Source organism: Tiliqua scincoides, chromosome 4 (genome assembly GCF_035046505.1).
Source record: "Tiliqua scincoides isolate rTilSci1 chromosome 4, rTilSci1.hap2, whole genome shotgun sequence".
Taxonomy (NCBI): Eukaryota; Metazoa; Chordata; class Lepidosauria; order Squamata; family Scincidae; genus Tiliqua; species Tiliqua scincoides.
In genome coordinates this window covers 101,548,689-101,563,868 of record NC_089824.1, presented here as the reverse complement: position 1 = coordinate 101,563,868, position 15,180 = coordinate 101,548,689, and the positions used below count along the sequence as shown (strand labels likewise).

Genomic DNA, 15,180 nt, shown 5'->3' with positions numbered 1-15,180 from the left:
ATGTTCCAAGCATTGGGGAGCCCTGCAGAGGGCTCGCAGGGTTCCCTGCACCTCCTACAATCTCCAGCAGCCCAGAATCAGTAAAAGTAAGTGAAACCACACAACTCCTTGCCCCTTTAGCAATGCAATCCTAGGGATTGCGTTGCTGCCTCTCCCCTTCACCCGTCCCTTAAAGGGATGAGGGAGCCAATATGAGAACCACTAGCCTAGTAGATCAAGGGAGCCATCAGTCAAAAAAGTTCAGAAACCACTGAGTAAATAGAATTACTGTGTCCATGCCTGTCTTATCTAGCAAAGCAGTGTTTCTCAAACTGTGGGTCGGAACCCAGAGCCAATTTCAGGTGGGTTCCCATTCATTTCAATATTTTATTATTAATATATTATGCTGCCATGGTATATGACTGCATTTGGGGAAATGTTACAGATCTGTACTTTTAACAGGCTACTAGAAGGGATTGTCACTCCCGAATTGGCCTTTTCAGCCACACTAGATGCTGTTCCAAAACCACCTTTCAGAGAGCAATACCATAGTCTCTCGAGACTGAAGGTTGCCAACAACACGCAATGTACATATATGCTTTTAACAATGATACTGGGACTTACTCCTGAGTAAGTGTGGGTAAGATTGCGGCCTAGGATTGTTAAAAATTTCCCTGTTTGATGATGTCGCTTCTGGTCATGACATCACTTCTGGTGGGCCCTGACAGATTCTCATTCTAAAAAGTGAATCTTGGTGATAAAAATGTGTGAACCAATGTAGTAAAGGGCACAACAGTTAAACGAGCTAAAGAGATGGGACAGGAGATACTGAACATGGTATATTTTAAGAAACGCTTTGAGATAGCTAGAATCCAGCTTGGTTTTGTTTTGGTTTTCATTCAGGGCAGCTTCACTGTATACAGGTTTGTTTGTTTTTTAAATGTTTGCACTATATTTTATTGACTTTGTAACCTTTCTTGCACACTTCAAAATGTGAAATGTTTCAGTGTCTGGCGAGTAACTGAATCCTCATTTTGCAGTGTTGGTTATAGGGTTTGCCTTTTCTTTTTCCCTTGAATGACATCATTACATCTGATCAGCTCCTCAGCTAATGAATATTCATCAATTATAATTGGGTAGTTTATTGGACACCTCTCTTGCATCAATTAGTTTTCATGGAAGCGACAATTAAAATTCATATGATGAAAGTTGCTGATAATTATGACAGGCATGACTCTCATCTCATCTTTGAAAACACAAAAACCTCTTGTTCTGGTTAAATGTAGGAAGGAAATATAGGTATTTAAATTCTAGCACTGTATCTTGATATGACTAACAGCGCCTCTCTTTACCATAGAGATATCTATATTTGAGAGTGATCACCAGCTCAAAACCGCTTTGTGAACTTTTAGTTGAAAAGCGGTATATAAATACTGTTAATAATAATAATGTAATAATAATTCCCATCAGAACTGCTACCTGTAGAAGGATTGTGTTTCAGATGTTGCTTTAACTGAAATTAGATGGAAGATTCTAAACTAGTATGAAAAAACTAAGGGCCCAATTCTGTGCTGCCCTGGTACTACTCAGTACAGTGGTATAGTATTCTGTGGGGCCACAGCAGCAGCCAGGGCTTTCAGGCATGGGAGGGGAATAGAATCCAGCAGCAGCCTCTGCCTTTGTCCCTGACCCCTCCTGGACCTGAACTGCCCTCTAACTGCCCTCCAGCTCCCCCACCCAGTTTCTACCCCTCCCTGACTTCCTCACCATCCTCCACCCCCAAAATGCCTTCCAGCAGCTTGGCAGGTGCCTTACTAGGGAGTGATCCTCTTGCTTCTCCCATTGGTTTGGAGGGCTAGCAGTAACTGGCACTGGCCTCCCTGCCAGTGCCTTCCCTCTCTTGGCCACCACAATGTGCCTTATAGCCCGTTTGCACAGCTGTTGCCCAGGCAGTGTGCAATCGAGTGGTAATGCCCAGGTAGAAGACTGGGCTGTACGTTGTGTTAGTTAATAGGACTCTATTCCTTTTACAACTTTATGCAGAAATACGAGAAAGAGAGAAAGAGCTCTCTATGGGCTGTTTCACATACTGTACAGCAACAAAGCACACTCAAATGTACACTCAACATGGAGCCATACATAGTCAATCCCTTCTCTCTGATTGTACTTATGATGTGCATTTTTTCAAGCACCTCCTTAGACTTCATGTTTTAAGGGTAAAGCATAGGTATACACCTTAAAATGAATTATGTGAATACCCTTTTTTTAAAAAATGCACCAGTTAGGGGGCTAGAAAGGTGCATGTTTACCTTGCTTCATTCTCATTGGTGATGTACTTGGTTGATGAGAGCTTCTCCTAAACATTTCTGCAACTTTGGGCACAATCCTAACAAGGTCTACTCAGAAGTAAGTCCTATTGTGTTCAATGGGACTTACTCCCAGGAAAGTGAGGTTAGGATTGCAGCCATAGTCTTGCAACTCTTCCATTTGAGTATGGGAAATCTGGAATATAACTCCCCAAAACTCTTTGCAAAATTTTGTTTTGACCATATAGATTTGATCAGCATTTAGGAATTACCAAGTAAGCTGGTTCTATAGTGGTAAAATTTTATTTTAGTTTTTTGTATCTAATATTATGCAGCCATCTGTCCTTGGGTCCATCTCTTCTGAAAATCTATAATCCCTTCAGTGCTGTGAACTGTAGAGCTGTTTGACTAGAGTGTTAACCACTCAGATAACAGAATGATGCCATTTGTTATTGAAGTACCTCAAGAAGGCAGGCTGCCTACCGTTCTACATACTACTTGTAGTATCTCTTCGACTCCTCCATCTCACTTTCTCTAATGGCTTCCTAGACAGTCTTTCTTCCCACTCTCCTCAAGGTTGGAGAGGGCTCTTTCTCACTGCCTCCTTTCAAGAACTGCTTAGATATCTGGTTACTGAACTATCTACTTTTGTTTAGGAGTGGAGTGGGTGGAGGAAGTTTGGTGTCTGAGTGCTGTGTCTCAACCCTGGTTCAACAAAGAGCCTTTTTGGTACAACTGTGACATCAGGCATCCAGAAGGGAGGATGTTGGTGGGCACTGGATGGCTCCGAGTTGACCTGGAAGTGGAAAGAGAGATCTAGGATTTGAGGCAAGCAAGATGGTAGCTTTAAAAGAAGCCACTGTCCAAATGAGAGGTAGAGCTGAAGCTTTAGGGGAAGTGGTCTGTAGGAAATGGAAGAAGTTTGTTTGCCATTCACTGCTTGTCTGGTCCTTTGGAGTATTTGAGGAGGTCCCAATGGAGGTATACATTCATCACTGCCATCATAAAGTCACTCAACATATTGAATAATACTGCATGTCTGTGGGATGGTTATTCTCTCTCTCTCTCCCCCCCCCCCCCATTTTGTGCAAATAGAGGAACATCTCTTCAGCCCAATCCATAAACCAATTAAGTCAGAGTGTTTGGATTGAAAATCAGCATGGGTCAGTTTAAAGTTAATGAGGTCAGTGACGTAGAAATTAATAGAACTAAAACAGCTTCAGTGAAACTGATGCACTTTATCTGGTTTCTGGAGTAGGCTGTGAGATGCTTAAAGATTGCAGTGAAGAGTTCTAGTGGTACTATGCCACCTTAGTGTGCACCTCTTCACATTTTTTACCCATTATCTTTTCAGTTTCTTAACAACAGAAGTGGCATATCGTTTAAGTCTTTCTTGCAGATCTGTAGAGATCTTGGTACAACAGTAATAACAGGTGATTTTCTCTTGGAAATTTTCATTGATAATAACATAATGTTGCTATCTGTTTAAAATCTAACTAGATATAGCTGCTGTCAAGAGCCCTAGTTCAAGAACACTGAGGGAATTAAACTCTGTTTTATCATTATGTAGAGCTTCTGTCCAACTTGCTTTGCAAATTCTGACAGTGAGACAAAGCTGGTTATTGCAAACGTAAACTGAAGAACGAAATCGCCTCTGTTGACACCTACTTCGGGCTAGTCATTTTTCAATATAAAAACAAGAACAGTGCCTGATTTCAGTTGGCACACATACACACACCCCAACTTGAGCCATAGGAATCTTGCTCCCTTCTTCCCCACGAATCTCTGTGGCCTTCCTCTCTTCCCTTCCTTCTCTGTACCCCAGAACTTTAGTTTCCTCCCCCCAGGTTCCTCTGGAAATCCACCTAATCTCTCTCTCCTCCCTTGTTTCCCCCTTCTTTCTCTGCCCTCTTTCTCCTTCTGAGAACTTCCTTTCTCCTCCCTCTCCTCCTCATAATAGCTTTCACAGGACACTATAGTGGGTAAATGATATAGCTTTTCCTCTGGTGCTTGTCCTCCAATGATGGTGTTGCACAGTTCAGTTTTTTAGGCTGGCAATCTGACTTGCACATTGTCTTTCTTGATCAGCCACCTTTCAAGAGCTGAAAGTGTTGGGCTCTGTTTTAACCCCTTTCTGCTGGCTTTGTTCTGCTACTCTTTGTGTCACCCCCCCCCCTTTAACATCAACAATTTGCCAATTTTGGTGTTCTCTTCCTCCTTCCTTGGTGCAATTAGTGACTTTCTGCTACCATTAATGACCTTCCTATGCTCACCCCTGAATGGTTGTTTATGGCACACTGCATCGCCTGCTTTTTTCTTGAAAATAATGCAGGTAGTGGTGCTTTTCCCCCCCAAAGGGATAGAGATGGGGGGGTGCTCAGAGCAGTCACCTGCCTCTACTACTTTCAGAAAAAAGCAGTGGTCTAATGCATGTTGCAGGGGGAGTGGAATGTTGCAGGGGAACCACCCTCACCCACGTGGTGCACACTCACCCATTTCTTTTCAAAAAATGCAAAAAACTGGCAACCGAGTGCATGCCTTGGGAGGCGCCATGGGGAGAGTGGATGGCAACAAGGTGGAGCCTAAGCATGCCGCCCGGGGGCACTTGTCCCTGCTGACACCAGTCGAATGCCTGGTGTACCTACAGAGATGCCAGAGTTTACAATATGATGTCCAGAAAAGACTCCTGCGACTGTCCTGCAAAAAAGACATGTTTTGACTAGCTGCTTGGCAGACTTTTTGAGGGAGTGAAAGAATTGCCCCCTACCTCTGCCCATATGTTCACTGGGTTTTGAGTGATGTGGAATGATTTGGATGGGACATGCTCTTTTAAGCATCTTGATCATCAATGTGGCAAACAGAGTCATCTTGGAGCTTCAGTTGTTGCATTTAGAAAAGGAATTGTAAGACATAGGGGTCTTGAACTAGGGATCCTTGATAGCAGAACCCATGTGACTTTTCTCTGTGTCTGACCATAGTAGCTTACTGGAGATAGGAGAGGCAGACCTGCCCTATGGTACACCATCAATGAACAACAGTTGTTCAAACTATCCATTAGTAGAGGTGTGCTTTTTCTGTTTTATTTTTTCATGGATTTTGTTTTTTTTAACAAAAATGAGAAGTGCAGAAAGAAGTTTATGTGTCTTTATTCCAAGGGCGCATTTTTGTAAATTATAAGTTGGGCAGCCCAATTCTATCCTGTGCTGGCAGGCTGGCTAGCCTGCACTGTATCCTAAAGAGGTGGCACTGATCTGAGCAGCCTGGCATTAGTCCAGGCCTCCCAGAAGGGAGGTTAAAATCTGGCCTAAATGCTGAATCCTGGCTCCACCCCTCTCCCAGGCCTGGTCCACCCATGGGCGCACCCGCTGCCTACACTCCCCCCCCCCCAAACACCCTGACTTCCCCAGACTCCCATGTCAGCCAAGGGAGGCTGGCACAAACTCATGTGGTGCTAGCACACCAGAGACTGAATTTGGCCTCTGGAGGCCAGTGCACATCTGTGTGCTTGTCTGCCTTCTCCCACAGTGATGCAAAAGTGCCTTATGACACTTTTGTAACACCTGTGGGCTGCCACAAGACTTGCGCCAGCCCAACTGGGCCTTTGGATTATGCCCATAATCACTTTGAAAGCATACTAGGTTGGTGACATAGTGTCAGCAGATGCAGCCACATGTCTGTAGAGGTGTTAGAAAATATGTAGAGGTATTTTGTTATCACCAAAAAATACCCCATCTCTATCCGTTAGTCATTATTTTTCCAATACTGGCCAGAATTCTGGTAAATGAATAATAAAAATCTGCAATTCATGCAGTAAGCATTATTTTGGAAAATTTAAATCCCATTTTCTGGGCCCTCTGATTCATACTGAAATGTACTGTAATTTTAAAGCTGAATTTTACAGATTTATGAACAGTCTTGGTGACTCTGGTGAAAAGGTTTAATGTTTGTCTTAGTAGCTTGAGCAGCCTTTGTCAGAAAATATAATCTTTCCTCCACTAGATTTGCCACATTAAAATTGATTGGAGGTCCATTTTTTGGTGCTTTGTCACAAGACTCTTAATAGAATAGTTAATTCTCTTATATCATTGCCCCTTGTGAGATTATTTCACAGCAGCAGCAGCAATAGCAACACAATACGTGTACAACACACAAAAGATCAAAATGATTCCAGCTTGTTTGGCAGATTCAAAAGGGTCTGTGATGCTCCAGACACAAGAGCATTCATTTAGCAGAACAGAACTGTGACTGCATTTGTATCAAGGTAGATCAAAGGCGGGCAAAAGCCTGCAGCATTTACATAGTAAGGAGGGGGAGGGGGAAGGTATGGGAACCCAACTGTTGAGTTCTATCAATACTTATTCAATCAGGAAATAAGGATATTTAAGAGGAAGAAGGTAAAATGGAATTTTCTTCTAATATATTTTAAGATCCAGGTTATTGACTTTTTAAAGCTAAGTTGACTTCAATGTGCACATGCAGAACAGTAAGCAATTGTGAATAATTTTCAAAGCCCTTTTATACTACTTGTGAAGGGGGCCTTCAAAGTTGATGTGTGCTGTCCAAATTAAAGACAGTTTTAATGGAATATACATCCTTAAGTTATTTAGAAGCATGTTTTAGTATTAGGGTGAAGACATGTGACCTTTTAATAGTGTTCACAGTGGGTCCTTCACTTGTGAAGTGATGCCATGGTGCAATTCACAACTATCCTTACAGACACACAATAACATTTCACATACCAGGTCAGCAGAGAGTCTGGCTGTTCCCCTTGTTTTCCAGGCAGGCAGTTCACCTTTTTCAAAATTAAAAGTTTGATTACAGTGGTAAATTAGGTTTAGGTCAGTGGTTCCCAAACTTTGTAGCACCATATCCCACTTTTTAAAAATGATTCTCTATCGGGACCCACCAAGGTTTACTAGACTTTAAAAAAAGGAGATCTAGATTAAATTAAATTATGGCCCAATCCTATGGTCTGCACCATGCCTCCGTGGCGCGGGCCACAGTTGCAAACGTGCCTTAAGGCGCGTTTGTGGGGCTTACCGCCGGACTCCCGCCGGAGCTGGCTCAGCTCCAGCCGGCGCTGAGCCACCGCCCAGCGGCAAACAGGGAGGGGACAGGGGCGTTCCGTGGAGGGGGGAGTCCACCGTGACGTGGGGAGGGGGCAGGGAGGCCAGCATGACACAGGGAGGGGGGCGTGCCAGAGGCGTGCCTGGGGCGGACAGGAGGAGGAACTGCGGAACTCTGCTTCGCAGGATCCTTGGTGCTTGTGGAGGCTGTGTGCCTTACACAAGCCCCATTGCGGGGCTGCGTCCCTTACCCGGGGGAAGGGGACGAACATCCCCTACTCCCGAGGTGCCTCCCGCGGTTCTGAGCTGTCTGTGATAGATCAGGAGAGAGATCTTGGGGTGGTGGTGGACAGGTTGATGAAAGTGTCGACCCAGTGTGCGGCGGCAGTAAAGAAGGCCAATTCTATGCTTGGGATCATTAGAAAAGGTATTGAGAACAAAACGGCTAATATTATAATGCCGTTGAACAAATCGATGGTAAGGCCACACCTGGAGTGTTGTGTCCAGTTCTGGTCGCCGCATCTCAAAAAGGACATAGTGGAAATGGAAAAGGTGCAGAAGAGAGTGACTAAGATGATTACTGGGCTGGGCCTTTCCTTCCTTATGAGGAAAGGCTATGGCGTTTGGGCCTCTTCAGCCTAGAAAAGAGGTGCCTGAGGGGGGACATGATTGAGACATACAAAATTATGCAGGGGATGGACAGAGTGGATAGAGAGATGCTCTTTACACTCTCACATAACACCAGAACCAGGGGACATCCACTAAAATTGAGTGTTGGGAGAGTTAGGACAGACAAAAGAAAATATTTCTTTACTCAGCGTGTGGTTGGTCTGTGGATCTCCTTGCCACAGGATGTGGTGATGATATCTGGCCTGGACGCCTTTAAAAGGGGATTGGACAAGTTTCTGGAGGAAAAATCCATTACGGGTTACAAGCCACGATGTGTATGTGCAACCTCCTGATTTTAGAAATGGGCTATGTCAGATGCAAGGGACGGCACCAGGATGTGGTCTCTTGTTATCTGGTGTGCTCCCTGGGGCATTTGGTGGGCCGCTGTGAGATACAGGAAGCTGGACTAGATGGGCCTATGGCCTGATCCCATGGGGCTGTTCTTATGTTCTTAATGTAAAAATTGCCCTATCGGTCCAGCTCCTCCATAAAAAAGATTCCCTATTATCTCTAAAGTTGGATTCATCCATAACGTTAATCTACAGTGGGAATAGGGATCAAATTCAAACTTCCTTGCCATCATATTCCAAATATACCTAGCTGAGATTACTGTCACAGGTACTTGTCGATTAGTAACGTGTTTAGACCCCAATGCTACCCATTTACACAATGGAGCTAACACAGACATTTCTAACACCACCCATGATGGTATCTCATTTTGCTGGTTATTCCATCTATTGCAGAAAGTTAACAAGTATGCACAGTGATACAGATTAAGGTCAGGAAGTCCAAACCCTCCCTCCTTATGTGACAATTGCATCCGTTTTAATGAAATCCTTGGTGTTGCAGAACCCCATAAAAACTTCCTAAACAAAATATAGAACTTATTAAAATAACTTTTTGATATATATTAAAAAATTGCATGTTGCACATATAATACGAGGAATAATATTCATTTTTAAAGTATTCACTTTTCCCCATAGAGACAGATTTAGGGATGCCCATTTATCAAGATCCAATGACATATCAAGTATCAGCTTATCAAAATTCAATTTAATCATCTGCTTAATATCTCTGGGAATAAGAATTACCAAATACCTAATAAACGTGGGACACCACCTAAAATTCCATACGCTAAATATATCCTGCAAAATACTGTCTCCAAGAGGCAATACTTCGGATTTGCATGTGACCCACTTCATAAGTGTGTCTGAGTACAGTTGCAGGAGTATTGACATAAATGTGTTTACTAACACATTTTTAATACTACTTTTCTTTTTTTTAGAGATGAAAACCAAAGGGTAGTGGTAAATACAACAAAATCCAGAGGTGAGTACAAGTGATAACATCAAGTAGAGTTGCTACCATTTTTTGTTCTGGAAGGGTCATAAGAACAGCCCTGGATCTCAAACCAAGAGATCTTCTACCATCCCGTCACCAACAGTTATCAGTCAGATACCTTCAAGTAGCCCACAGTCAGGGCCTGAAGGCACCAGCTCCCTGTTATATGTCCCCCTCTGCAATTTATATTTCAAGAGTTATATTATAAGAGTAATATTTTACTACTTCCTCAAAATCTGAAGTCATCTAGCTTTCGACTAATCACTTTTGATAGTTGTGCTATGTCATCTTTGTCTTAAATGTGCTGCCAGTCAGTTTCTTTGGGTGACTTTAAAGTCATGTAATATGAAAGAGGGGGAGCCAATCTCTCTCTCCTCCCACTCTCCAAACAACCAATTTTCCAGTGAGACTGACAGCACAGTCCTATCCTTTCCCCCTCCCACTGGTGCAGTTGTACCAAAAAGGTGTGCACTGTATCCGGGGGGGGGGAGCAAATCGGGATGCTTCAAGAGGGGAAAGGGGATCCTGTTACCCCTCCATAAGCCTCCTACTCTGCAGTAGGTCACCCTGGACCTGTGCCAGCTCTTTGGATCCACTTCATGCAATCGTCGCTGGATCCACCTCTTCCCACAGCCTCCCTGTCCCCACTCCATCCAGTTTTGCCAATCTGAATTGGAGAAGAAGAAGGGGTTCTGTGACTGAGCTAATTAAAAACAGGTCACACTCACATTCCTAACCAGATAGTTGCAACATTTGACAGCACCACTAGTTATAAGTACAAATCTGTGCTTATTTTCACCTGCGAAATGGTGGAGGGTATGTAGCTTTTTGTAACTCTTGTGATGTGACCTGATCTCAGTCTGTAAAACTGTATGAATATCTTAATATTATTCCTTGGTTATGTGGAAGATAAAGTGTATATCTCTCCCATGTTCTTCCCAATACAGCCTTCTGGGGTGATTCCGATGACAGCAACTCTGATATCGAAGCAGCTCTGCGTCCTCAAGTGCATTGCTCACGTGAAGATGAATTTGATGACTTCTATGACTGAGGAACACACACACACGCATATACGTACATACACACATGCCACCCCTTTGCAAACCTGGAAATGCAGCTTTGAGATGGAGCAATTTGTAGCAGATGAGGTGCTGGTTTGTTTCTATACATTTCCCCACTGGCTGCTTTCCAACTCCAAATCACACTCAGCAGCTTTTCTGCTGCAGGGTCAGTGACTTGTCAATAGTTGTTTTCTGGGTTCAGGGAGAGGAGGTGCTCCTCCCGCCCCAGGCGTGGTGTTACTATCTCCTCCAAGGTGGGAAACTGCGAGGTTTCAAATCATGCTTGCTAATGGATGTGAAGTATAATTGTGTCCTGAGAAGACTTGTCCTTGAAAACATTTGCTCAAAAGCCTCTTTGGAGGAGGAGAAGCAATTTGGAGCAGCAAAAGTGAGGACAGGGGAAGAGTTAAGGGCCTCCTCCCTAACCTTTTCTCTGCTCTCAATTGCTTCACTGGAAGTGGCTTTTATTGTTCTATAAGGTTTGTTAGATTAGTGTTACACAGGTATACATGGCACACATAGTTTGGAATTAATTTAAACAGCAGTTAGGGTGTGGAAATAAATCATATTATTTCAGAAATCAAACTTTTCACATATGTGCCTGGACTGCACAGTAGCTATTGTTTGTGCTATAGCTGCATAGTAGCTATTGTTATCATTCCTACTCTCGAATAAACTACGTCCTTGGCAATTTGCATAAAGAAATTCCTATTGCTGTAAGATTTTTTCCTTTTGAATTGCTGCCCTGCATACGTTTTTGTTTACATTTTAATAAATCCTACAGTTTTGAAATAAATGGAATCTTCTTGGTCAGAAAGTGGGAGCCTGAACTCAGAGGTTAATTGCAGGTGAGGGCACTTTTTCATTGAATTGTAGAGATTCTGGAGAGACATGAGGACATCTAGGCCAACCTTTTATTGAGGCAGAGCCTTGCATCTTCTAATAATGAGAATCCAGGAGTATTCAAACAATAGTGCAAAAGGGGCTTCTGTAGAAAGGACTAAGGTATAGTATGGCAGATAGACCCCTAGAGTCAGGTATACATATTACAGGCATGCAAACTTGTGACTCACCAGGATGAATACAATTCATCAGCTATTTGTTGTAGCCTGCTTGGTGTTATGACCCTAAGCTGCATTTTCAGTTTCAAGCAGATAGTACAAATGGAGTTATTGAGTCCCTACTATAGTCTACTAATATGTTAACAAAATACTATAAGCTGCCTTGGACACTCTTGATGGGAAGAGGAAAGGCAGGATAGAAATACTTTAAATAAATACTGGATATATGACTGGCTGTGTTGGACTTGAGTCACAAACTGTGTAGTCTGCATTTAGTAAAATACAATCATATCATAAGCCAATCTGACCCAAGAGAAATTCCTTTCCCATTTCTGGGATTTTTAAATATTTCTTTGTAGGCCATCCTATTTGTAAAACAAAACAATAGAATAGCATAAAAACAGCAGCATTAGCAACAATAAACTCAGACAGGAGCAACTAATCAGCCATATCACTCAAGGACCTATTAAAAGCCTGCTGAAAAAAGCAGGTCTTCAGATGGGCAAACGCCAACAATGAATGGGTTTGCCAAGCCTCACAGGACAGTGAGTTCCATGGGAACTACCCCTCAGAATGCCCTCTTGTGGTTTCTGCCAGATGCGCCTCTGAAGGAAGTGGAATCCACAAGAGGATCTTCATGAAAGATATCGTAGGACAGGCAGAAAGTTGTGGGAGAAGGCAACCCCTCAGGCATTTTGGTCCTAAGCTCACAGAGCTTTAAAGCTCATAACCAGCATCTTGAATTGTGACTGGGAACATACTGGTAAGCAACAAACATGTATCAGTGATGTGACATGATCACATTAATGGACAAGCGAGCAGCTGGATTTGGCACCAGTTGGAGTTGCTGAAGGGTCTTCATGAGTAACTGTATGCAGTGTGTTACAGTAATTGAAACAAGAGGTACCATATACACTTGTGTATAAGCTGAGAAATTAAGGACACAATCCTAACCAGGTCATAACCAAGTAAGTTCTATTTTGTTCAATGGGGCTTACTCTCAGGAAAGTGTGGTTAGGATTGCAACCTTAGTTCTTCAGATTGATCCTAAAAACCTGGGATTTTAGGTTGTATATGGTATATATGTATATGTGTATATACATATACCATAAGTGTATATGGAAAGTCTGGTGACAAACTTTATTCTCAGATCAACTCAGAGTTTAAAGGAAAAAAAAAGGAGGCAACAGAGGCAGAGAGAGAGAGAGAGAGAGGTTATACAAGCACTCATCTGCATTTTCTAAGCTGCACACTGTATGTTGCAGCAACAGCAGCTTGGGTACGTTGAAGGCAGGGATTATGGAATGGAATATTCCATTCCATTGCAGCACCATCAAGTCTGGGTGCAGGTACACTCGGCTGAAGGGGGAGAATAAGCCTATAAGTTTAGCAGCATCAAGTTTGGTTGCAGCTACACCAGCCTGGGTAGCCTGTGTGAAATGGAACTTCCAGTGGCATAGCCAGGCTGAAGTTACCTCAATGGAGGTAACAAACTCCCCCAAACCCAACTTATCCATGGATCATATCTGGAATTTTGGCTTCAAACTTGTCGACAACTTATCTACGAGACTGACATATACTTGAGTAGATATGGTAAGTAAGACATGGATTACTGTGGCCAGAAATGGGTAAACCACCACCATTGAGCAAAATCACCTGCAAAGAAAGCTGGATCCAGAAGTATGCCCAAGCTATGCTGCTAGAACCTTCAGGAGACATGCTGTCCTATTTATTCATTTCAAAATTAGTATCAGACAGGCAATACATATACAATACAAACACATAAACTATCTATAGGTAAAATATAGCAAGTACTATAAAAGGTAAAATAAAGCTGTACAGGTGGGGCCCGGTATCTGAAAGGGATCCATTCTCAGACCCCCACTGAATACACAGATAAGCAAATCTGCAGTTTTTGGCCCCTTCAACCACTCGAAGGGGACTGGAGCTCTGCTCCAGTTGCTTCCGGAAGGCTTTCTGAAGCCCACACATGTGCATCTGCCTGTGGTCTCTGAGGACTTCAGAATGGCCAAAAAAAAAATGCTACTTCCAGTTTCCGGAGGGAAACCGTAAATGAGGGAAACCGGCCTGGGCCTCCCAATGCCTTATAAGGCATTAAATACATCACTTCTGGTTTCCCTTCAGAAACCGGAAGTAGCTGCTTTTTCCTTTTTGCCTTTTCAGCCATTCTGACACACGCAGAGGCTGTAAGCAGATGCACAATGCCTCTGGGGTCTTCAGAGAGCCTTCCAGAGGCAACCAGAGCAGAGCTCCAGTCCTCTTTGGAGGGTTCAGGTACAGCCAAGTCTGGCTCAGTGCCAATCTGGGGGACCCGCATTGAGCCGGATCCACAGATATAAAATTCAGGGATAAACAGGCTCCACTTGTATATCATATTTACTTATATCCCTACACCAGTAGTTGCCAAACTGGGGAGCTACGGAATCCTTGCAAAAAATCTGCCACCCTATACAATGTAGGGTGTAGGGCAACCAATGTAGTCCTAATAGGGAGCCATGGCCAATGGCCCAGTAGGTCAAGGGAGTTTCTAGTTGAAAATGGTTGGAAACCACTGCCCTATATGATCTATTCCATACTTCAAATTACATAATTCAAATCTCCCTCAGAGCATTTTAGACTTATTACTTTTTTCTATAATTGAGTTTATTTCCACTGTTCTTATTCATGAAATCCACAAATCATTGTCCCATTTTTTCTTCTGCATAGAGAAAGTCAATGAGTGGTTTCCTATTTTCTACAAAAGAAATTACTGATTTTTCTTTAAGCAGGGTTGTCAGTTTGTCCAGTGCTACCCTGTCTTGACTGGCTGATATCCTATGCCGCCCCAGCAGATCTAATCAGGAGAACCTCATGTCCAATTGTCTTGAGGGAGAGCCATGCAGAGAGGGTGGGCAAAGAAAGGTGTGGCAGAGGAGAAAGGCAGGAAGAAACACACAAAAGGAAGAGTGACTTGTAAAATAGAGCTTGAAAGAAAAATCATGGAATGCAAGGAGGAGAGGAACAGCAAGGAGATGAGGAGCAAAGAGATGTTGAGAAGGGTGGCAGAAAGGCAAGGAGAGTAGAGAGGAGGTAAAGAAGAGATAAAAAGAAGATGGAGAAGGCTGGAAGGAGAGGACATTGGAAGAGAGAGTCTTACGGAGCAGAAGAAGGGGCCAGGAGTGCCCCCCAGAAGCCCTAGCAACTTAAGAGTCACCCTGACCCCTGTACTAGTCCCCAAGAGGCCCCAGGGTCAGAGACTAATACCCAGGAGAGGAATTTTCAGTCCCTGACTTCTTGTCCCCAGGCAGGGGTTGATGTAAGTCTCCATGGGGGAGGGGAGAGAGAAAGAGAATGAATGAATCAATGAATGAATGAATTCAGAGACCACATTGCTAGACCTTGACTGAGCTTCCCTACCTGCCTACCATTCTTTTATGTACAAGAATCATCAAATAAAATCCGACTAGCAGCATTCTCTTGCCTCCATTTCATTTTGCTTCCCACTGTCCACAGCATTTTATTCCTCTCCCCCTCTATGATGTGAACCTCCCCTGTAGGTCAGCTGAAGGGGAGGGGAAGATGTGCTACGCTGCCCAACTACCTTTACGTACACATCCTATCCAGTTAGTAAGTGCTGCTTTGTGTGTTGAGCTCCAGTTATTCTAAAAGTACAAAACATCTACTGGAAGACTGAATA

General features: G+C 43.3%; 1 protein-coding gene across 1 annotated transcript in view; it reads left to right on the top strand.

Moving 5' to 3' along the window:
- Positions 1-11,173, top strand: part of KIZ (kizuna centrosomal protein) — an 87,118-nt gene extending 75,945 nt beyond the window's left edge. Inside the window, exons 13-14 of the mRNA XM_066625164.1 lie at positions 9,306-9,349; positions 10,309-11,173. Coding sequence (XP_066481261.1) covers positions 9,306-9,349; positions 10,309-10,412 — 148 coding nt within the window. The 3' untranslated portion in view covers positions 10,413-11,173. The remainder of the gene's footprint in view (positions 1-9,305; positions 9,350-10,308) is intronic.
- The last annotated feature ends 4,007 nt before the right edge of the window (positions 11,174-15,180 follow it).